The 23775-nt window shown below is 39.1% G+C and overlaps 2 protein-coding genes across 4 annotated transcripts in view; one reads left to right on the top strand and one right to left on the bottom strand.

Annotated features, from left to right (window-relative positions):
• Positions 1–370: 370 nt before the first annotated feature.
• Positions 371–5886, bottom strand: LOC147169654 (TBC1 domain family member 24-like). 2 transcript variants are annotated; one of them, XM_086082922.1, is made up of 11 exons: positions 5685–5886; positions 5341–5513; positions 5013–5274; positions 4576–4740; positions 3693–4109; positions 3374–3613; positions 3103–3258; positions 2240–2303; positions 2036–2134; positions 1691–1955; positions 371–870 (listed from the first exon to the last, which is right to left on the bottom strand). In XM_086082922.1, the coding sequence occupies exons 1-11, from the start codon at positions 5795–5797 to the stop codon at positions 695–697; spliced, it is 2130 nt and encodes a 709-aa protein (XP_085939048.1). In that variant the 5' UTR covers positions 5798–5886; the 3' UTR covers positions 371–694. The 2 variants fall into 2 exon arrangements, with proteins under 2 accessions (XP_085939048.1, XP_085939049.1); XM_086082923.1 differs by having other exon boundaries at positions 4576–4689.
• Positions 5887–8103: 2217 nt separating this feature from the next.
• stx8 (syntaxin 8) overlaps positions 8104–23775 on the top strand; it is a 45868-nt gene continuing 30196 nt past the window's right edge. For both annotated transcript variants that reach the window (XR_015095796.1, XM_086082598.1), the window contains exons 1-6: positions 8104–8212; positions 8601–8700; positions 8783–8877; positions 9353–9463; positions 14289–14422; positions 15300–15392. Coding sequence is in view for 1 of the 2 variants with exons in the window: in XM_086082598.1 (XP_085938724.1) it covers positions 8196–8212; positions 8601–8700; positions 8783–8877; positions 9353–9463; positions 14289–14422; positions 15300–15392 (550 nt within the window). In the remaining variant the exon portion in view is untranslated. The remainder of the gene's footprint in view (positions 8213–8600; positions 8701–8782; positions 8878–9352; positions 9464–14288; positions 14423–15299; positions 15393–23775) is intronic.

The following is a 23775-nucleotide window of genomic DNA, read 5'->3' as shown; positions in this document are numbered from 1 at the left end:
AAGTTTTTGTTTGTTTGTTTGGCCTGACTCATGTGACACTTAATTGGAAAATATTTTAGGCAACATTTTTGTAATTATTTTGTGATAGCAAACCCACATTTAAATGCCTCCCGTCTCACTCCATTTTAAACAGCTTACATGCAATATATTATATTACAACTACAGATGGAAATGAGCATAGTGCTAAACCTGGCGCCGCCATTTTTTTATGTTACTGTACAATGTCTTTTAAATAAACCAAACTAAACTACTCATTTTTGAATGTGCATTAAATTTCATAATGTTTGTAGACAAACTGAAAATGAGTAAAGGTGAAATATTGCTTGGATAGTGCACTGCAAAGTCGTAGTTACAACAGTAGTCATTATGTGTGGTACAAACAGCTTTAATTTTGTCCAGCAGTGAGGTTAGAGGCCATTTGGCACACACAGACACATACACACATAAACACACACTCATACATAGCCACATGCAAAACTGCACGTTCCATTGTTTGTCCACATACAGCAGCTGACCAGGAGACCGTCCCACTGCAGCCTGTTGTGTGTGGGTTTGTTAAGTCCCTGGGGGCATGTGTTTTGAATCGATATTACAAAGTAAAACCATTTTAACCTGTGCAGCTACAGTATATAAAAAACAGTAAAACAAAAGGCAATATGAATGTAAAAGGTAAGATACAATAGAACTATATATTTTACTGGGAGGAAAAAAAGTGAGAAAAGCAAATGGAGTTCTGGACTCCCCACACTTCCATAGACTGGATCTTGAAATGTCCTTTGCATAGTGGCGGGCTCTTGAAAGTGTCACAAGCCTCTGTGGAGCCCGTCTTGAGGTTTTGTTGAAAGCAGAGTGCGTGGCCTCCGTTCCCACCTGAAAGAAGGCGGAATGATGTTGACATTTTGTGCCTAATGAACTTCATTGTAATGAGTCTTTTACAGTTAGTGGAGGTCCCAAGTTGCTTGAACAGTGATGATTTCTTTGCTCCTGTCTTTTGCACCTTCTTTAAATCATATGTATTGTATATACAGTGAACACATTTTTTTGGTGTAGATTTCATTAATAACATGCCAACCTTCACCAGAATATTCTTGAAATCTTTTTTTTTGGGGGGGTGGGGAGAGCTCAGTATTGTTCATTCGGTAATTTTACCGATTCGACATGTCATCATCATTGCTCTCTCTTTTTTTAATTTTTAATTTTTTTTTGTATGTGCGTGAGTATGTTGCCTGTGTGTGTGCACGTGTGTGTGCATGTGTGCGTGCGTGTGAGTGTGTACTCATTAGTTCACCTAAAACCTATTAAAAATCCCATACCGTTCACCCAAACCGAATACTTCAGAATCCAGCTAGAGTCGTGGGGTTGTCAGGAGACCCAAAGAAGGATCAAATATTCTGGAATTCTATTGAAGCTATGACTATTTTTTTTTCTTATTCACTAAGGACAACATGCAGCATTTGAGCTGTCTACTGTAAAACAACAACAAACTACAACAACTAACACAACAAAAAAAATATTGAAAGCAATGCATTGAATATTTGTCGATGGCCAAGTCAATGGCCTGACTTCAACCCAATAGAGCATGTTTTTTTTGGCAAGTCAAAATTAGCAAGAGCCACCAAGGCTGCCAAGAACTGAACGCTTGTTTTAAATTCATTCTTGAGGTCTCCAGAACAGTATGCAATGGACTTACCGATAACAAGTCGTTCATCTCTTCCGGCTATAAACTTTGAAGCCTCTTGCTCCTTGGATCTCTTTGGCTCCTTGGCAGTAAATGGTTCCAGAGAGGGGGCTGTGAAAGGGATGGTCAAGTAGCTGGGGTCTTGGGGCGTCCCAGCTGGACACATCAGAGTTGTGTGGGAGGCGGTCTGGAAGCTGAATTGAGGCTGCTGAGGGGAGACTTTCCTGGTCATGATGTTTACCATTGCTCGCTGATAGCGCTCCATGCTAGGACGAAGCTGAAAGAGTAATCATATTTATTGGCATTGGTGGATATTCCAATACAATTGTGACGCAAGGTATTGATGTGATGGCTCACCGTGAAAATAAAACATTCGCATGTTCCAAAAAATGTGGCTTTGTCTGTGTCGTACTTGTGCCTCTCTGTCATGTCTGATGAAATAAAGGCACCGAAGACCTATGAAATAGAAAACAGTTTAATCAAGTTCAATTGTGTAGCAAGTCCTCATCTTCTCTATATTGTGTACATGCCCACCAGCTATAGTTTGGTAGGTAATGTTACCTCATCATCCACTGTTTTGATGATCAACACCGCAGGTTCGTGACCCTCCACGTGATAATAGAATCTGCATTAAATGAATTGGTGGATATGAATGATCAAAAATAATGAGCCCATAAATTAATAAACAGAAGGAGCTATATTGGGACTTGTGTTAAAACTGCATCTGTGCATGTGCTATTAAGTAACGCACTACTCAAAAAAGGTTATTCACAGTTTAAAGCTGCACTTTGTAACAATTTGCCTAAAAATATCTTTACAATATCCTTTTTATTTGACCATTCATGTCTGAAACATTTTTTAATTAGTTGGTTAACACCTTAGTTGTACATAATGTGAACTTCTGCACGTCTCTGGCCAATAGTTTTCAGACAGGATTCTGGTTCAAATTTCCCGCCATCTGCAGATGTGACGTCATGTGCGCATTGTGTATGTGAAGAAAGGAAAGTGTAGATAACAAAGATATTGTCAGAAAGCTATGCAAGAAATGTTCATAAATTGTAACTATGGGGGGGAAACAGGGAAAGTGTAGTTTAATTTTTCAGCCACAGGTGGCAGTAGTGATTAAAAATTCACAGAGCCGCATATAGAGAGAGTTTGGCCAACTCGGTTGAAGCAGGATAACAAGATGGCGTCCATATGTCATGTGACCAGCAGTTGACCAATCACAGCTGTTAGGCAATAACAGCGTGATACGGCTCTGGAAATAACATTTTCTGCATTCAGTAACTTTAAAGTTTGGTCAAAATTGTAGTTAATGTAAATAAATAAATAAATGACTATCCATCCATCCATCTTCTATCCTGCATGTCCGCATTATTTGAGTGAACAGCTTGTGCTTACAGTGGCATAGAGTGTTGACTTACGAAGCAAGACTTTCTCCATGTTCTGTTGTACTGAACAGTTTAATGGGACTGAAAAGGGCAAAGCGTTCCGGTATCCAGGCCCAGACCACTCTCATCTCTGTCCCTGTCACGACACTGGAGCTAATGTTGTTGAAGTCCACCGTATCCACTGACTGTCTTTAGGATCAGAACACCTTTGGTTAGACTACGAGGACCCTTTTTTAATTATAACGGCTAGATGCAATTTTAGTTTTCTCTTACATTAAATGTAAATCTGCTCTTGTTGCCTCACCTCTTCTGGTGGATGCTGACCCCTTTTTGCATGAGCGAGACCTTGTTGGCTTTGAAGAGGAGGTTGAGTTCTCTCCTCGTGGCAATTGGAACCAGAAAGGCTCTCTCCAAAAGATCCTCAGCCGTGCAGTGGCGAGCCACATTCTGCACGAACCTTTTCATATCGGTTCGGAAATCTTCCACATCTGCAACTCTGGACGACACGGACGTTTTGTAGAGGCTCAGCAAAGTCAACGCCACTCTGAAAACAAGATATGTATGTTATTATTTTTTTTTTAAAGGTTTTGAGGGGCTTCAATGCATATAGAATCACTGCAAACCTGTAAAGAACCTTGTAGCCCTCCAGGAGGTAAACATCCAGCACTCTGATAGCATACGTGAATGGAAGATCAGCAAAGATCCACATGATCCAGTCGGAGTAAAACTCAAAAAGGTTCTGGTGTGAGCTGGCTATCAACTTCCGGATGCCCCGGCAACACCTGTTGGCAAGGTCTCCGAAGGTCATGCACGAGGCTCGGTAGGTGAGGAAGGTCTGGTCAATGTAGCGCTTATTCGGGTCGTTGTAGCAAATCAGTCTGGAAATGCTGTAGAAACATTCTGCTTCGCCTTCGCTGAAGTGCAAAATCAGGGACACCAAAGCAGGGAGGATGGGGCAAAAGTTCATGTCTGGGAAGTACTCCCCCAGACAGAGGAGAATTTTCTTCACGGAATTCAGACCTGCTTTATTGAGGCAGTACCTAGAAAAAGATCAAACTGTTTCTTGATTTGTTTACATTTAAAGGGGAAGTCAACTTTAACATTTCTTGACAATAATATGTTATATGTGACCTCACTAGTCTAAACATGACATTCTGATTAATAATACAATTGTGGAATATGAGCTACGCAGCAAAATCAAGCCGTTTTTACCCATCTCGGGGGCGGCCATTTTGCCACTTGCTGTCGACTGAAGATGACATCACAGTTGCTTAGGGCTCAGGCAACGACCAATCACAGCTCACCTGTTTTCTGAAGCTGAGCTGTAATTGGTTGGTACTTGAGGCTTGAGCAACTGTGATGTCATTTTCACTTGACAACAAGTAGCAAAATGGTTGCCTTCTGATATTGATAAAAACTGCTGGATTTTGCTACTTAACTCATATTCCACTAACGCAAAATTAACCAGAATACTACTCTGTTCTTCCCACAAGTCTATAATTGTACCTTGGTATTTCTCCTGCTTCCATGTACTCTGGTACTGGGTGGTTGCTTAGCTTTTGTTCTCCAAAGAGCTTCCTGCTTAGTTCATAGTACACGTCTCTTTCTGGACTGACACATCTACAGCACAGGTAACAATATCCAGTATCACTTTGGGTTCTGTAATTGAAACTTGAACAATTGCATAGTACAGGAAATGACATGGAGCGGTTTATTATTTCAAAATAAAGGACAGAATTTGAAATGTTATCTTGCCGTCTTTGCTTGATATCTGTTATGCAGTCTGCGTGCAAAAATATTTTTTCTCTAAAATATAGATTTGTATTTTCCAGAGGTGGGCACCTCTGCCTCTCCATCTAGTTTGTCTCAAGTATGTCTTGTAGTAGTGTGTATGGCACATTTGAATATCTAAGCTTTCCTGTCTTGACATTTGAAGTGCTAACCTGGAATGGATGCCGTGAATGATGTGATAGTAAGCCTTTGCCCTCAGTGTATGAGGCATAGCCCAGAATCCTTGTCTTCCCATGACTTTCAGCTGCTGGTGCTCGCTCTCCAGTATCTGCTGGTACCGTACTGAAGCTTCCGGATCGATCTTATCCCAGTCCACAAACTGACCATATTTCATGCCAGAGCTGGAGCAGATCTCCCAGTTGTCCGACTCAGAGATGGTCATCATGGACACGCACTTAAGACTGCCTCTGCTTCCTGAACACATGGCCAGCGTTTCATGAGGGTTGTGAAACTCTGCAGTGACATGCAAGATGCACTTACCGTTAAGGTCTCTTGAGAGTGAGTGCTTGTTTGGTTTGGACTTAGACTTTTCATTTTTGTTTACAGGATGCTGGGGTGGAGTGGTTGACTTTTGCCTCTGTGGAATGGACACGGATAGATGTCCCAAATCGTTGTCTGAGTCATTTTCTGGTGTTTCATAGCTGTAAAAAGACCTGGAAAGCACGATCACACATGAGCTAATAGCTAATTAGCAAGCAAGTCTGGTCATCCTTCTGTTTTTGGATGCCAGCTGCACAAAAGTCAGCAATATGAACCACTTCACTACCAATCGTTGAAGGATATATTCAGCGACCATCCAATTAACGCCAGAACAGAACTCCTACCTTGATCGAGGTCTTTGACAGGTCTCCTTATTCTGTGTCTGTACTCCATACGTCTTGCTGTCCTCAGGATTGTAATAAGAGTGAGACCGCTGCCTGCTTCTGCCTCCTGTCATTGTGCTCGGGTTGAACTGATGCCTCCACAGCTGAAGAGCTTCGGCGATCTCGAGATGTGAATCGGGTCTTGCCAGAAATTCAACGTGATGGGTGGGATGCATGTGCTGCACGTTCAGAGATGCAAGACCTTTTATTAGCCTGTGGGTGGGGAAGCGAAGGGGTGAGGCTTGTTTGTGGTGACTTAATGCTTTGAGCGGGGAAGGTTGAGCACCTTCTTGCTTTAAATTTGGCAACATCAAGTGTCTCATTCTCAGAGGAAATCAATCATCATTATAGACTGCAACCACAGTGTCAAAATGATCATCACTCAAATGCAAATTATAACCATTCAAATACTTTTTGTAACACCCTTGCCATTCTGTACAGTAGCTGACTCTGTGTCCTCTAAATAAAATTACTATTGCTTCAAAATGTAATACTATAACTAATTTGGGGAAATTTGCATCTATATAAAAACATGTTTGGTGTATTTGAAATACACGTGTTTAACCTATTTAACCATGTCAAAATAAGGTCATTTGAAATGGTTGGAAGGTACTGCTCCTTCCCTGAACTTGTCCACGATCAAAATGCCAACTAGGACTATTCTGAGAAATCTTCAAAAAGTTATTATTCAACAAAACAGGTGAGTGTTTTGATCTAAACACAACCACTGTTTGGCCATGACACATTGAACCTCTACGAATGCCTATCTCACATGTGGGCTCCAACACCAACGGTGAAAAACAAATTATTTACTGTAACTAACTGTAAGGTTTTTTTGCATTCACATGTAATTTAACTTCCAGGAAATTCTGTAAATAAAGCAAAGATCATATTAACACTAAGCTGGTTATGACTTGTAGGTGCCAGAAGCTCTTAAAATAATCTTCAAAATCTTAATAATCGGAAAACTTTAATTTGCCTTTCATCCTGGTTTGAATTCAAAAGTGCAGTTCCAACTCTTATTTTATTATTATGATTTTGTTGTCATTTGAATACAAAAACATAGCCATTGTTGCAAAGAGGTGGAAAATGTCACTTGACATCCTAGAAACATTCCGGACACTTTCCATGACAATTCATGATCGCTTTCAAGACATGGACAACAACAAGTTGGCTGTGAAGAAAAAAATGAAGAATGAACAAAGCATAAACCAGAGAACTACATTTGAAAATAATTTTAGATCATTATTTGTTTATTTACTTATTTATTTTTACTCTTTACAATGCAGGACAGGCTCTGCCAGCAAATATGAGTTGTTGTTTTTCCAGACTGTGATTTTCCCATTGCATCCCCCATTGTCGATGCCACATCCATCCATACATGATCCACATACTTTACATAATACAATAACAAAACAGACAGAAAACTGAGGTATTAGTGCATCGATCTACTCAATTTTGATAAACATTATGGTTATCTGCAAATAGTTACAGATTGATCCAAATAGACAGGAAGAACGGCGGCACAACATTAGTAATCCCAGAAGTGAAAACAAAAGGCATCAAGGTTACAGACTACTTATCGGAGTTCTCAGAAGAAATAATAGCAATAATCATATTATTATTCTTTAAAGAAAAAAAACCCCATTTAGGGGTCATAGTTTGTTTAGATTCCCCTTCTGTATTAAATAATTAGCATTATGAAAAAGAAAGTATGAGGCGTGATCATGTCTGTGAGAAGTATATGATGATGTTATTCAGTATTTAGATTTTTGGATACTGGAATCATGGGAAATTAAATAGCACATAATTATGCAAAGCAAGGCCTGAATTTTTTTCCCTGTTAAATAATACAAGTACAGGAATAGCAGTAGACAAGCAATAATTAAAAATGTAATTGAGAAGATCTGACAAAAATAATGAAACAAAAGAAGAAGTACATGTAGAGATTCATACGATGACATTCTCAACCCTTTAGTGGGAGAAATAAAATAAGTAGGCTACTGTGTCGAAAGAAAGAATCCTATTCCTCACGCAGTGGAGAGAGTAGAATATTCTGGATCAAATAAACAACATTACTGTATGTGTGAATGAACGAATGAATGAACGAATGAATGAATCAATAAATAAATCAAATACAACATATTATTGTGACATTTATAATAGCCTATGGGAAGAGCATATTCAAAAGAAGTACAGTATAATAATTCTGGAGAATTTGCTATTGGAAGATTTTTGAGTAAGCAAAAGACAAACTCATTACACGTTAAACAAATTATAAATGTAGAAGCAGTTTTATTAATAAACATTCCTTTATTACATTTTTAATTTCGGGGCAACGCTTTTTCAATTGGCTAATAAGAAGATTGTCCCTCATAGTGCACTGTCGTGTCGTCACACCTAAACAGGAAGCGTTCACTACCGGGTGTCCCTAGCTGTGTGGATATTTAAACCTTTTTCCCCCCTATCTAAATGTCTCAGGATACCTGGTAAATGATATCTTCAATTGTTGTTTTATATTATATGCAATAATTCTGTCCGTAAAACTCAATTCCGACGTAGTTAATACTTAGCATGCGCGTTTTTGTTTTAGCTTCACAAGAGGAGCATACACATTCCAAAACGGTATGGAATTATCCAAAAGAAAAATTGTAAACTGCACAATTTACTTTTTAAACTCGGTACAGGAAAGGAAACCCAAAACTGTCAATTTACGTGTTATGCTGTTACAAAACGTTGGCCAAAATGGCCATACTGAGAAGTCCATTCGTTTCGGCATTAGTAAATCACCTGCTGTCGATGTTTACCCATTTTAAACAAAGTTGAGGGCTATAACGGTCAAACTTAGACATTTCTTTCCTTTTCCTTGCCACCTAGGTTACAGAATTACGATGCCACTTGTCGGCTGGCACAAGAAATTGCTGAAAACATCCATGAGCGCAACAGACAGCAAAGAACAGGCGGCAACCCAGCCAAGGTGATGAACGGTTTACATTGTTAAATACGGTTCTGTACTTTTGTGTTTGTCCCGTCTTATCTCATTTTTCGTTTGTCTTCAGATCAACATGACACTACGAGCATCACTTCAGAAGCTCAAACAAAGTATTGCCCAGCTTAAAGAGAGTTTGCTGAGGGCTTCTTCGTCACGGCACATGTATCCTTCCTTTCCTCCTAATAGGAGTCATGAGACTGGCTGTTGAGGTTGTAGTGGCATCAATTGCGCAGTAGAGGGCAGCATATTACTTTGAAAAGGCTGGTTTGTGAATCTAAGTGTCTGCAATCCATCCATCCAACCAAGGGCTTTTATCCAATTGAATACCTTAACCTGTTTTGTTGTTGTTGTAATTAAAAGCATATTGTATAAGAAACATAAAAAACATTTGTATGCATAGATTTACATTCTTTTTGGTGATAAATTAGTTTAAGGAACAAAAAAATCTGACGTGCCATTTGGGAGCCAAAATAGATGACTCTTGGAATTCACATGACTAAAAACCACAGTGATAACATATTTTCAAAATAGTTATTTTATTTATTTTAAGAAACACATTACATGTCTTTTCATTTTGACAAAAAAGGCACCAGAAGCCAGGAATGTTACTACCGGTACCTTAATGTAACTTCATCAGAATGCAGTCAGAAGCGGACAGGCGGCAGAATCTCATTGATGACCTGCTGACTAGGGAGAAGCAGCTCAATGGCACTTTTAAAGGCGACATCCCAGAACCAGCTTCATCCAGGTAAAGCACTTTTTGAAAATTAGTATTTAGGATTTTATTAATGTTTTGATTAAGTCACCCTCACACAAAGACATTGATTGGGTGTTTAAATTGTTTTTGTTTTTTTACAGTAAGGCATTCAGACTTCAATTGCAGGTGTCGTGGGGAAAAATAAATTTACCCGCAAGCCTTTTTCAGATTAGTTTTGAGTGATAGCCAGTAATCTTGGGTTTGGGTCAATAAAAAAAAAAAAGGAATGCAGTACTAGATCGATCCAATTAATCACAGAATGTAGTGTCAGCGAAAATGAGTAACATTGGGTGCTGCTCAGTGGCTGCTATTCACTTTACTAGTAATGAAGTTTGGACAAAACACATGCGCCTCACAATTCTAAGGTTTGGAGTTCAGATATTAGCTGCAGCCTTCCTTCGCGAACTAGCATGATCTCCCAGTGCTGGCATGTTTTTTTTTCTTTGACTTCTTCCCGCATTCTGAAAACATGGCTGCTAGGTTCATTGAAGACTGTATATTGTCCATAGGTAAGAATGTAAGTGAGAATGATTTTCTATATGTGCCCTGCTACTGGCTGGCGACTAATCCAAGGTGTGGCCCGCCTCTCACCCAAAATCAGGTGGGAGTAGGCTTCAGCTCACCCATGACCAAGTTACAGTCCGATTCACAGTGAACGATTTAGACTTGTCCTGAATACAATATGAACCACACAATTACACACAATTTTTTTCCCCTCAACTTACTGTACGGTGTCCTTGAGTGCTAAAAAAGGCACCTTTAAATATAATGCATTATTATTTATTATTATTATTATTTAATTAGTTACATAACTGGCTGGGGTTGGGCCAAAACATCATACACATGGACAAAATTGTTGGTGCTCCTCTGTTAATGAAAGAAAATCCTACAGTGGCTGCAGAAATAACTTCTGTCAAAATTCATTAAAACATGAAAATCAATCAATGAAAATCAAACATTGCTTTTGATTTGTGGTCAAACAGAATTATTTCAAAATACAAATTCATGAAACAGGCCACGCCCACATGTGTGTATTATTCCAAGTATCATACATTTGATTACACATGCAATCTCTGTCCGTCACCGTCAGTCACAGAGTCAAAACAAACATTAGTTCATGAAACTTCCGGGGGCCAACCTGTAGTAAGACAACATTTTGTGCTTTAAAAAGAAATTTGGGGTTGGGCATCCAATTAAAAATAATGAATCCTCATTCTCTTGCCCATGTCCTTGACCAGACGGGTCAAAGGCTGTGAGCTGGGCTTTAATGATGTTGTCACCGGTCACTAACTTTCTGCAAGTCTGTGCACTTAGTGTGAACTCGGGTTTGACCCGTGTCCCTGTTCCCCTTGCTGTGCTATCACTTGGAAGAAAATCTGTCTGCCCTCCCATTAATTTATTTTTGTCAATAGATTTTCTGGCTTTTCACCATCGGTCACTTATTCTGCATCTAGTGATCGACGCGCTGAATATGCAAACGGGGATTTCCATTGATAACTTTGATGACGCATGTTGATGCGCTGTCCAGGTGATATTTGTTTACAGGAAGAGGAAATGATATGTAGGTCACTTCCTCATATCCATTGTGCGCTTGCAAGTTCCTTTTATTCAAATATCAAAAGTATTTTTGACAGTGCCGTTTATAATGGTGTTAGCGATCACTTAATGCTATGCTAATCACACAATGTTGGTTTCCTTTGGTTACAGTCACTCTTCATACAGTACAAATATAAAATGCTTTTATAGAAATTGATGAAAAATGAATGAATCTGACCACTTTCATTCATTGTTTATGTATTTCAGGCAGCAATCAAAATCAACAATTTATCAATTTCTCCAGACAATACTCAACTAAACATAGCCTGAAAAGGAGCGGGAGAAAGAAAAACGTATTAAGTCCCACCCCCAATCTCATGAATATCAAATTTTGAAAACAAATGTAGCTACTTCCCTGCAAGCTTGCAGTAATCAACAGCGGTTTCTATGAACACTGAAAAACAGGTGTGTCTACAAACAGAACTAAAACAATGTGTTAATTAACTAACTAAACATGTTATGTATTTATAAATGCACATTATTAAGGATTGCCCTCTAGATGTGAAGTGGTTTCATGCTTGCCATAGCACAAATTGCCCACTCAAGACAATATATCCAAGTAGTAATAAACCTGAATTTGAACTTCTCTCAAATCTCTCAAGGTTTAATTTTAGCATTGAGCTACTTAGCAGTGCTTGGCGGCAGCGCTGACTTTTATCTTCATAAAGACCACACACCCAATTACGTAAAAGGTTTTGAGGAGAAAAAAAAAATCAAATGACACTTGCTAATAAATTTCCTCTAGTCATGCAGTTATGTGCTTTTCAGTTTGCTCAGTGAGATTGAATTTTTAACGTGATACGTGGTGGGGGAATTTGAATTTGTGGCTAGAACCCATTCCCTCTGTGTGGTCTCTGAGGACAGAACATGTGGGGGGGGGGGGGCGTAAGGGGATCGCCACGCTTGGCTAATCTAAGACACTTTTTTCCCTCTGAGAATTTGGTGTTTTAAGCAATGGTGGGAGTTTGCTGAGGTGTCTTTAATCTACCTCAGAGACAATACAATCAGGGTATCTCCATTTCAGACTGAGAAAAAGAAGGATGTGGCGCCTACATTTGAAGGCTGGCTTCACCCTGTGGCCCCGACGAGCCACCTTTCCTCAATTATTCACTAACCTTTCCTTTGTGTTTGATTGCACTGGAAATAATCATAATTAGTTAAGTCTCTGCTGTCCAAGTCGCTCAGTCAGGTGCTGGGTGCTCAGACCATAGTGGCGGCAGTCTCTTCCTCCGAAAGATGCGCCTGAATGGCTTTCGAGCTCCCCACTGACCGGCTAATTGGATCTTCACACACTGGGCACTTGCAGGGATGGAGCGGCGGGCCTGCACACGGTCTCATAGTAATCAAACATGTCAGAGAGATTAGACCCAATACTTCACCGGCTCTGGGTTACCAACCACATCAGAAGCAGCTTGAAATAATCATCGCATTACGAAACGTGATAAACGTCATGTGTGGCCCGCAACCAATTTCTAAAGTAAAAATTGTAAAACCATCAGTTTTCTAATAATATGTCCTTGTCCGTTGATTGGCTTGCATGTGGCTCACGGGCTACACCATTTGGCAACTTGATCTGAGCAGACTGGGTTGAAGTCAGCCTCACACGGTGACCTGCCACCGCAAGACTTCCAGCGACAGCTTTAAGCAATCAGTGGAGGAATAGCTTTAAAACCACAATGCGGTACGGCGCGCTGCTCTCTGGGATGCCGCTTTGTTGCCGAGCATTCCACAGTCCCGTGACAGATTAACAAGCAACAAACCAACCTGCTATTATTATTTTTGTCCCATCCAAATGAGTAAATAGATGCGTTCATCTTTTCTGTGATCTATAGCATTTTATTGAGAACGTAAACGTGACTTGTACAGATGTGGAGGCTGACGGGATTGTAAAGATAATCAAAACTTTTATCAGTTGAGTTTCCTCTCACAATCAGTCGTTCATGTGGCATACCATACTAGGGCTGGGTTTAAAAATAATAATCGAATAATCGATATTGAATCGATTTTCCTTTTTGAGCCTGATATCGATTCATAATATCATGAATTGAGTGTTAGAACTGTCAAACGATTACATTTTTTAATCAGATTAATCACATCTTAGAATTTTGATAAATCGTGATTAATCAATTAAAAAAATATTTTTTAGTTATTGCTTTAACTTTGACAGCATTTTCCCCTTAAATTCATAATAAATTTGAATTTTAGAGGCCATATTTTGTGTCTTACTGTTTTCTTGACATGTATTGTTCACATGAATTTAAAAGTAATTGTTTACATTTATGAAAGACCTGATTTATTGCACTTTAAGACCATTCTGAATCTTTATTTACAATTATTGAATTGCAATTATGGAAATATTTTCATCTCATCCTTGTTTGTCTCGCACACAAAAAATTCCCACATTTAAGAATAAAATTTAATTTGGAATGTATTTGTGTAGTTTTTAATCACGCCCTCGATCTTTAAGAAGAATTAATGTTCCATAATTAATCAATGTCAATTGAATTGAAGCCGATCAAATCAAATCGGGAGAAGTGGATTCAAACTGAACTCTTGTGAATCGAAATCGAATCATTTGAGGAAATTAGAATCGATAACCAGCCCTATGCAATGCTACCAAATATTCCTAAAATGTTGACCATTAACTGGCCATAAAAATTGTCAGTGTTAAATAGAGAGATAACAAAAAAAAATCCAACTCACAAGAACCATGCGACATTTTAAGATACAAAAAGCATGTTTTTTTTTTTTTTTAATCCTAGATGTAAGAACCAATATTTCGTTATGTAAGGACCCCAGCCATGACTGATGAGTAAATCACTCACACAAAACACTATTCAATTGTGTTTGCCTCTTGTACCTAATTATTTTCAACTCAGTGGTGAATTTGAGCAGATTTCCTGAAGGCGCCATGCTACGAACTATGTCACCTTGTCTTTAAACTCCACTGTAAACTTCCGCTTTGCAGATGCCACCACGTTTACTCTGCAGGCATTGTGCGTTGTAGTTATGAGGTCAAACACAACACGTGGAGGTATCAGATGTCATAGTACCAGGCAATTACATCACTATGTTTTCTTTCCTGAGTAAAAAAGGGAGCAGTTTATGTCTAACACGGCACACGCACAAATTGAGAAAATAAATGCAATAAACAAAAGAAAAGTAAGCAACCAAACACAAATATGAGAATCATCGTATCGTTGTTATGACTGTCTTAAAGGTCCACCTTAATGGCAGGAGGAGCGGGAGCAAGCGACGGAGTCGCGGCCAACCCGTGGCTCATTAATGAATCAGAAGAAACCAGCGGGTTGACTTTCGGAGAGATTAAACAACAGCAGCAACGAATCATAGAAGGTAAACTCAGGATACAAATAAATTTTCCTACAATGATGTCATCTGACAATCAATCTTCAGCTTTTCTTGAATAAGATTAAACACTTTTGTTTGAATTTTGTACCACTCACGCAGATACAGGCTTTGACTGATCATACCCATATGGAACCACTCTTGTCACCGTAACACAAATACAGTACAAGGGTATTTCCAGTAAGAGACGGTAAAACACACAGTTAAGTTAGCGCGAAGAGGCAAATTAATAGATGAAAGTATATGACACAACGAAAAAGATTTAGTGTGTATTAGCCATCTGTAAGTGTGTGCGCCAACACATGAAAGGTGGCCATTACTACCCACATCAAGAAGATATGCTATGCGCCATCGCCTGTTTTCTTCCTTTCCCCAAATGGCTTAGACATGACTTGAACACCCACACGTCAGCTCACCAGAATCCTCCATGTGACACTTCATTGCAATGTCTCCATTATGGGTCTGGTTAGTTTCAATTTGGGATCACGGATTCATTTTACGACAGTGAAACCCAAGCTCTTAGAGGTTTCCAGTCCCGTGAGGGGTTTATGGTGGAGCTGGGTAATGGTTAGCGCCTCAAACCGTGCTCATAAAAAAAAAAAAAAAAAAAAATCCTGTGATTGTGTGTTAAACTTGGTGATCAGCGACGGCCAAGTCTTTTCTATTCTTCTCAGTCGTTTTTTGTTTTCCACCCCATCTCGGACTGCTGCAGTGGAAATAGTTTCAGCGAGGCTGCTAAATGACTCACATGTGGCTTGAGGGTTGATCTGTACCACACTTCTCGTCCCCTAAGAAGGCAATTTCATCATGTATCCCACCTGCTTCCCCCCCCAGTTGAAATCCTATTTCTTCTTTGTCGTTTCAGTCCAGGACGCAGGCCTAGACGCACTCGCGGAAGTCATTAGCCGGCAGAAGATAATGGGGCAGGAGATCGGCAATGAGCTGGATGAACAGAACGGTAAAGTTGAATCATTATCATCTTAAAATGTGACACACGTGGTCTAAAATAGAGCCGGGATCCTGCGTTTGCATACAAACATTTCACTGCTCCTTTTTGAATTCTACGAATGGCTCCTATTACAAATGCCATTCTGTTTAGGCTGTTCATTAAGGCGACCACTGAGCAATTTGTTTCTTAATTCATAGTTCTCTAAGGACTAGATGTGTTGCAGACACAGATGGGCCATAATGATTGATTAATTGACCGTTAATAATTTGGTCAATTGTGTGGAATCGATTTTTGATTAATGACACAATTGAGGCAAAACAGAGTGCAGTACTTTTGGCTGCAGCTGCGCTGTTGATTTACTCCGCTAGTTTGCTGTCTTAACAACATATCGTTAGCTTCGTAAGCTAAATACACAGTACACAGACCTCTGCTATGATACAAGGATGATTATTCTGCTCAATACGATATTTGTAATGGAAGCGGGAGTTCACAGCATTCAGAGGTGCTGGCATTTGACATCATTCTTGCAAAGACCTGATATTGTATAGGGAAATTTGAAGCCATACCAACGATCAAATTCTTAAAAAAAAAAAATTGTTATAATGTACGCAATTGTTTAGATTTGCTCATGTACCCACAGTTGTCTGATTACAAGCACCCGTCATGTCTCACTGATTGGCTTCTCGTGAAGAAAGAGAAGGCAACTCTCTGGTAATATCTTGTCCAAGCACTCAAACAGAGGCTGAATAACTGAATGACTTCAGCAGGAAAACGATCAACTTTCCCCTCTGCTGGGAAAGAATGGCAGCTGTTTGGCGCATTTTGTCCGACGGTGATGGGAGGCGGGGAGAGAGCGAAACGAGCGATGATTGTTTTAGCCTGCTCTCCTTTTGCCTTTTTGTTGCCTTCAAAAACTCCATCTGGCGTGTTTTTACTTGTCATTTTTTCAGCTTGATGTCAGTGTTTCCAATTATACGAACGTGAATGGTGGGAGAGCTGACTTACACCAATTTTGCCGCAAGAATGCGCGAAACCTAATTATTTTGGCCGCGGAAACAATGGCTTGTGTAATGGAGGCCACATTACCCTTGAATATAAATTTGATGGCGTGAATGTTATTATTTCTTTAATGACCAAAAACATGTGCCACCTGCAAGGACTTGAATCGCTTACACGAGTAAAAGTCCAAACACTGAACTTTCGAAAGCGCTGGTCACTTCTTCCTGTTTCTGAAACAAAAAGATGGTGAAATGATGAAAGAAATATGAACATCCAAATGGTTATTGTGAAAAAAGAGTGAGTCTCTGCGGATAAGCCTGTTAAACTCCCAATGGCTCGAGCATCAGGTCCGTTTTTGGGGTAAACTCAGGTTGTTCAAGCTAATGATTCACAATTTCAATTTGATTTGGGTTATTACGTCATGTTTCTGGAGAATGTTGTGGCAAAACTCTCACATTTTTCAGCTCATCACTGCAGAGGTTTTGGGTGAATCAAATGTATTGTTTTACCATTAGTTGCCAGTGACGCTCCTTGCCCGTTTGTTATTACAAATCTCTGTTTATATTCAGCAAACTGTTCGACAGTTTTGAGACAGGCGCTTCGCTTTATTAGCAGCTTGGAACATCACTGTGGAAATTTCAAAGTAAACACAATAACATTGGAAAGATTAGTCATGGATACTACTCTTGCAAATTCTTACTTTTGCCTTCCTTGGGTTCATGTTTCCAAAGTCTTAAGACGATCTACTCTTTCCTGAGAACTCACCAAGAGTATTTGAGAATGCATCATTTACAAGATTGCATTATTTACAATGTTGTCTTTTTTAGTGTATTCTTTTCATGTGGATTAGACTCATCAGGTAGGTCTTTTTCCAGCGCATATAGAAAAATCGAAGGATGCAATGGTCACTAATCGTTCAGGATTTTTCAACATTATTTCGGGTTGTCGACCGCCCTTATCCCACTTAGAATATACCGGCCGATCAATGTGATGTGAAATCAGACCTTGACAGTGCAATTTCAGAGGAGAAACTGTGGAGTAAAGAATTTTTGCTTTGAAAAATGAATTAAATGTATTCAACACAGTGATAAGGTGAGAAACTTTGTCGCCATTTAATTGTAGTTTATTTGCGTCTTTGCATATGTAACAAGATCTGCCGTATGCTAAACACATTTATTAGTCAGTGTAGCTGTCGCACCATTTTTTCGACATGACATTTCTCATGCTGCCTACCTCTACTTTTTGTTTGTGTGTTTGTTTTTAAACTTGCATTGCTGTCGGATGTCATTTTTTAGTATACAGGATGCTGAAAAATGGACGGCAGGTCGCAAATGGCTTCCAAGCCATAGTTTGGACCCCAAAACTATATCTATATGGAATTGTCATTATCTTGCTAATTGATCTTGACACTTTTGTGGCAGCCGCACTTCAACTTCTAATAAATGTCAAAACGGACTTTGTCAAAATCCAGTTTAATTTGATCAAAGAGGCAAATAAAAACATAACAGGAGAAAAGACTCCCAAGAGAGTTGGCACATCCAACTTTCTTCTCTGCTTTTGTTCTTCCATGATCACTGTACTGTGAATGCAGTGTTTCTCTATAAATAGATTAAGCTCTTTGTAGTTTTCTGCTGGAGTCTAGCCCATGACCTAAGTGCAGTGAAGGTTGCAGTCATTTCCTTTTGGAGAAATATTTCCGGCTCAGGTCAATAAGGAAGGTGACCCTTATTGAGAGGTTGAGAGATGAACCCGGAGCCCCCGACTATTGCCTAGACTCCAAAAATAAAGTTTTGGTTAGTTTAATTTCACTTTCTGCTTATTATTTAGTTCATATTAACTTACAGTTTGATTTCCATGCATAACAAAAAAAAAATCACTTATTTCAATATAATCATGATCAACCAGAGTTTTGTCTGTGAAACGCCAGGCCCTAGTCTAAATTACTCCCTCATGTTTGGTTATTCATTTTTGTAAAATTCTGGTGCCATATACACGAACCTTTTCATTTCCACAGTAAATGTTGGTACCATCTGAGCTGAATTACATCAGCAGAGAAAGCTCAACAGTTATATTTCAATTTATATGACATATTTTGATGAGACCAATCTCCCGAATGATGACATAAATTATTCTTTCAGCATGAGTTGACTTCCATCAGCATTTTCAAACAAACCAAAAGTGGTTTTAAGGAATTTGCCTTGCATAAGTCATTCACATAAATTAATCATGCAGTCTACAATATGTAATATCACTCCAATATGTGATGGTTTTCACATTAAATGTTCTTTTTTAAATTCCATGTATGGACAACAACTTCCAAATGCTTAACAGTCACATTAATCACTTAGACAGAGCAACAACAACAAAAGTGTATATTTAACGTTAAATTGTACGAATACTATGAGTATTGTGGAATATGATATATGTAACCCGGGAGGTGTGCATTTTTGAAGCAAGTTGAAATTTGAATGGTGTAAATCTGAAGTGTATATTTTTTATATTATATCATCGGATTAGTTGTACATCAGGTGAGCATCTATCATCCATGATGGGCAGCAGGACTCTAGGCAGCAGCATCTCCTAAAGAACACACTTGCTTCCTTTTCAAACAGCCCAGGGAGCAAATAAACTTGAAGCACATTAATGATGGCAGTCAATGGAAAGCCAATGTGGTAGTTTGTTTGAGTCACGAGGCTGGTCGTATTGAGCCGTGTCTTCCAGAGACTGTGAAAATGCAGAGAACCACGTATGATGTTCAAAAGAGTGTTGTCATTCGAGGAATGGCAAACTTGCAGTGAGCCGCAGAAAAGCGGACCTCGTCTCGTGTGACGATTGGATTGGCTGACTGCGTGATTTCATGAATTATTGAAGCTATTAAATGTGTGAGGGGATAATGTTGGACACCCGCACCGTAATGTTCCTTGGTCTCATTTCTTATAAGTGAATGCCAACTATAAGCTTAAAATAAATCTTCTGTAGCCCTTTTTAGTGGTTGTATGATCATGTGGAGTATTACTATAACCCAGTGTTCTTTTATTTAGTTTATAATGTATTAATTAAAATGGACAGACTGGGTTTTCAGAATCACAGTTCCTGCATGCCTAACTGGTTTGACTACCAGAAATCTGTGCTGTATTGTTGCAACAATGAACCCAGAGATTGCTCAGTTACCTAAAAAAAAAAAAAGTACCTACCACTAAACTCTGCATTCTAACCCGATTCCAATCAATCAAGAGTCTTGATGTCTTTATTTATCTGTTCATCCATACCAGCATCCATCTCTGTCTGAGGACCGTCGCTGTCCGAGCATTCTATCAATGGAAGGCCTTAGTTGGCATGAGCCGTCTGTGCTCGTGAGCCAAGCGAGAAAATTAACAATTTTGGACTCTACATCTGAAAACATTTCATCAATCACGCCTTGTGTTTCTCTTTAGTGGACCCCCCTTTTGTCACTTGATTAGTGTGCATTTAAGTGCTGTTCTTGACACTTTTGAAAAGCAACCTGTTGGAGTTTCAGATGCAGGTCAGGGTGAGATTTTGAGGACATGAAGACATTATCGTAGAGGCTCGCTGTCTGTAAAAATTCTTCATAGTCACGTATTTTGCTCAGTGACTGATGTGAATATATATATATATATATATATATGAAAAAAAGCCTGTCTGAATGTTTCCTTATGTGGCTTACTGACAGAGTGGCTCAGTTCCAGCAACCCGTTTTACATCACACACTCGCACCTTCTTTGAAAAGTGTGTCATTCGTATTAGTGTGGTTGAAGTAATCATAAAATACATCGTAAACATGATGAAGGTTGAATTAAAGGTAACTGGACCTTTTGGACTGTGGCCTGAATGACTTGGAATCAAAATGGATATCATGTCCATTATTTTATTTTTTTTAACATCTTTACGTTGGTCATTCAGTTGATGCTGGCTCATGATTTTTGATTGGTCTTAATCTATCTGGAATGGATGTGTTTTTGCTATTGTCTTTCGTTAGCACTGGAGGATGTACGACATCTATAACAGTACTCATTTTCAGTTAAGTCTAACCATTAAGATCTTATTATTGCATCAGTCTTTTAAGACGTCATACTGTACAGTCTATCGAAATGCTTAATGTCGCGAGTTTGTACTGTACTTATTTGAACAGTTTTGACTGAGCAATACAGATCAGTTCATTTTGTCACAATGCAGTTTCAGAATGCTAAATCCTTTTCAGTGATATCTGCGTTAACAATGTAAATTGTGTGACATCATAACATAAATAAAAAGAATAAACACGAACGGTCTAGTACAGTCTGGTAATAGATTACTTGTATCATATTACTATATGACTTAGATTCCTGCATACGTTGCAAACACTATTACTTTTTTCAATACTGACCAGCATCCCTAGAAGAGGCTCTCAAAAATTGGAGTCATGGATGGAGGAGTGACCTTTTCCAATGTCAATGCAGTCAAATGCATACCAGGCCATCAGCTGCAAACAAGGTTTCACAGACTCGGATTGTTTTTCTAGCGCACAACCTCTTACATTCTATATAGACATATCAAATGCCCAGAAGGACAATAATATACCATATGATGAAAAATAAAGGTGTGCTCCATCCTGTGCAGCTCATCTGCAAGGCAGAATCACGTCCAGATGTCCACAACAGTTGTGTGGGTGAGGTACTTTCCTGTCTACTCCCTCCTCCATTTATCTTATCCAGTCACCACGCCTGCCACTCCAAAGCCTTTTTCACAAACTATCAACTTGGCACTGGAAAAAAAATGAAATCCCTAATAAATAAGAAAAAAGAACAAAACAGGAGAATTTCTGTGTTTCTTTCCCATCGCTTCGCGTAAAGCCAAGAGGATTAAACAACGCTGGCGACAAACATTGTGTGCGTTCCTTGATGGCTTTCGCTCTAAGCGCCATGTGTTGGAGTAATCTGTCTTTAATACCGTTTGAGTGGACAATAAGGAGGGTTTAAACTGGCTTTATGGGTTTTCCTGGAATGCTAATACCGAAACTACAGATACTGCCGTGCCACATATGCACTTATTGATCTCAAATGTGTGAATCATTTTCACACCCAGATGATTATGTCATGCCGCGTTGCGTGCCTTCTGTCGTTTATATCATTAACAGATCAAATTTGACTTGCTGCTACTGATTCTTTTTCGTAACAGTTTCTTCATATTTTAGAGTATCTTGTTTTACGAACTGTGGATGACTCGACTGAACCATTCAGAAGGGACTATTCCATCTCTATTACAAAATGTGTTCTCATGAGAAATTAGGACATGAGCAAAGAAGTTCCATCTATTCATCTTCTATACTGCTGATTCTGAGTAGGATCGCAGGTGTGCTGTAGTCTGTCCCCGCTGACAGTCAGGCAAGAAGCTGTGTTACAACCTGGACTGGTCACTAGCCAATCACAGGGCACATAAAGACAACCAACCATTCACGCTTACATTCACACCTAAGGACAATTTCGAGTCAGCCAAAAAGTCAAATATTCTAATTATGAACATTTATGTCCTCCATGCTCTGCTCATTAATCAGAAATAGCTTCCATTGTCATATCAAAATCATAACCTGACTGAATCAATGACATAAATAAAAAAGGTCACTTTAACTTTGTACAATTGATTTTAGTTCATCCTTTTCTGGTCAAGTCCTTTTGCGATATATTAAAAGCTTTCAACCACTTCTTCCCGCACCTGTAAAATAATTCATTTTCCATTCCAATGTAGTCAGGGAGTGTTTTTGGTAGACTTGGTGACTTATTTTACGTCTTCATTGTGACTCCCAGTCGCACAGAAGTAGAGTGAAATATATTCCTGTGAAAGAGATTTTCCATTGACTGTTAATATCCGTGTGAAAATGACCTTGCAACTCAGCCAAAATGTCGATGTCTTGAATCTGAGACAGCCCAAAAATCACTCCAGCAGGCTTAAGACTGTCACGCAAATGTGAAACAAATTCAGTGATTAAACAAGTAGACCGTACACAGGGAGCTCTAGAACGCTTTCTACAGAGATGAGACAATCACCAGACAGTGACTTACGATGTAGGGAAGTGCTTCTCAATTATTTTTTTGTATTCACACAAGAAGATATTTATGGCACATAGACGAAAAGCCGCTTTGTATGAATTAGAAAGACAAAGTTTAGTGACGCTTCCATGCAACAAAGTACGGTAGTTCATTTAACATTCAACCAGTGTTAATGTAGTATACTGTTGAATTTTTTTTAACTTTGACCCCATCTTAAATTTAGTAATTGTATTGTTTGTAGCAGCAAATTTCTTACATATAGCCACTTCACATAGACATAACATACAGAGCCCATTGTCCCTGCATCTGAGAAATATTTGTCTGAAGTGGGTACTTAGGCGATCCAAATCAGCAAGCCTTCAAAGTGACACGTCTTCCAGCAGACACTATAGCCAGACTTGAATCACGCCACACACGTGTTTCAATGTGTCACGCTTTTAAGAAGGCAAAAGTGGGTGATGCTTCTTTCATTCACTATCTGATAACGTTGTAGATGTGTAATCGGATACGCTGCCCAAACTAGACACCGTCAAGGTTATCTGTAGGATATTATACTTCACATTAAGTTGCTAGCTTTGGCAAGAAATCTAGTAAGTACTATTACTTTATAATGAGGAAATAACTGGGTTGTATTCTAATATCAAGGGCCTTCTACTGATTCAGTTCATGAAGTAACCTCTAGTGGGCACCAAAGGAGTGACAACCACATCAATCGAGTTCCTTCTTTGGATTTATGGCTTTAGGCACAGAAAATTGGGACATTTTGTGCTGGATATGACCAAATTGTATGGAACTGTACTGGGAAGTTTGAGGTCTTCTGGGCAGCAGCATGTGCTAAATACAACATTGTTATGGAAACAGGAATTCTCCAATGCCATTAAAAGTAATACTTCTTTGGTATCATGAAATCACATCACACCACCTGATACCATATGCTTCTAACATGTTATATTTAGCTCTTGCTAGTTTTTTATTTTTATTTCTTTTAGCGCCTAGTGAGGTGTGGTGGTCTTATTATTACATCACATTTCTGCAATTTTCTTCGTGCCCGGCACCTCTCCTAAGCTGTCCACAAGCAAATGTACTGGGCTGTTTCCACTCTGGATGGGAAGTTGTTTCAGCCGTGCTGTTGGCTAAACATTTACTCTGGCCCTTCGCAGGTTGAACGCAATTATCCCCAAATACTCACTGAGATTTTCAGCAATTACATGCACCTCATGTGCCACCCTGGAATTTTAAGTGCTCCCTACTTGTGTCTGTATTAAATTCATAATCCAGTTCAAATGTGTGTCATGGGCAAGCATGCTGTAATACTTGCTCTTTCTGGATCTGGCTGTGTTGGGTCATCA

The sequence above is a fragment of the Leptonotus elevatus genome, chromosome 8, assembly GCF_054856555.1.
Source record: "Leptonotus elevatus isolate MCC_2025b chromosome 8, RoL_Lele_1.0, whole genome shotgun sequence".
In the NCBI taxonomy this organism is placed as follows: domain Eukaryota; kingdom Metazoa; phylum Chordata; class Actinopteri; order Syngnathiformes; family Syngnathidae; genus Leptonotus; species Leptonotus elevatus.
This window is presented reverse-complemented; position numbering and strand designations above follow the sequence as displayed.

Bases quoted from the DNA above. Each gene is read 5' to 3' on its own strand.
- LOC147169654 (XM_086082922.1), bottom strand. From the start codon at position 5,797: ATGACAGGAGGCAGAAGCAGGCAGCGGTCTCACTCTTATTACAATCCT. The intron at 4,110-4,575 runs GTACAATTATAG...ATCTTTTTCTAG, and splicing joins GAAGCAGGAGAAATACCAAG to GTACTGCCTCAATAAAGCAG. The intron at 871-1,690 runs GTAAGTCCATTG...GCCTTCTTTCAG, and splicing joins AGATGAACGACTTGTTATCG to GTGGGAACGGAGGCCACGCA.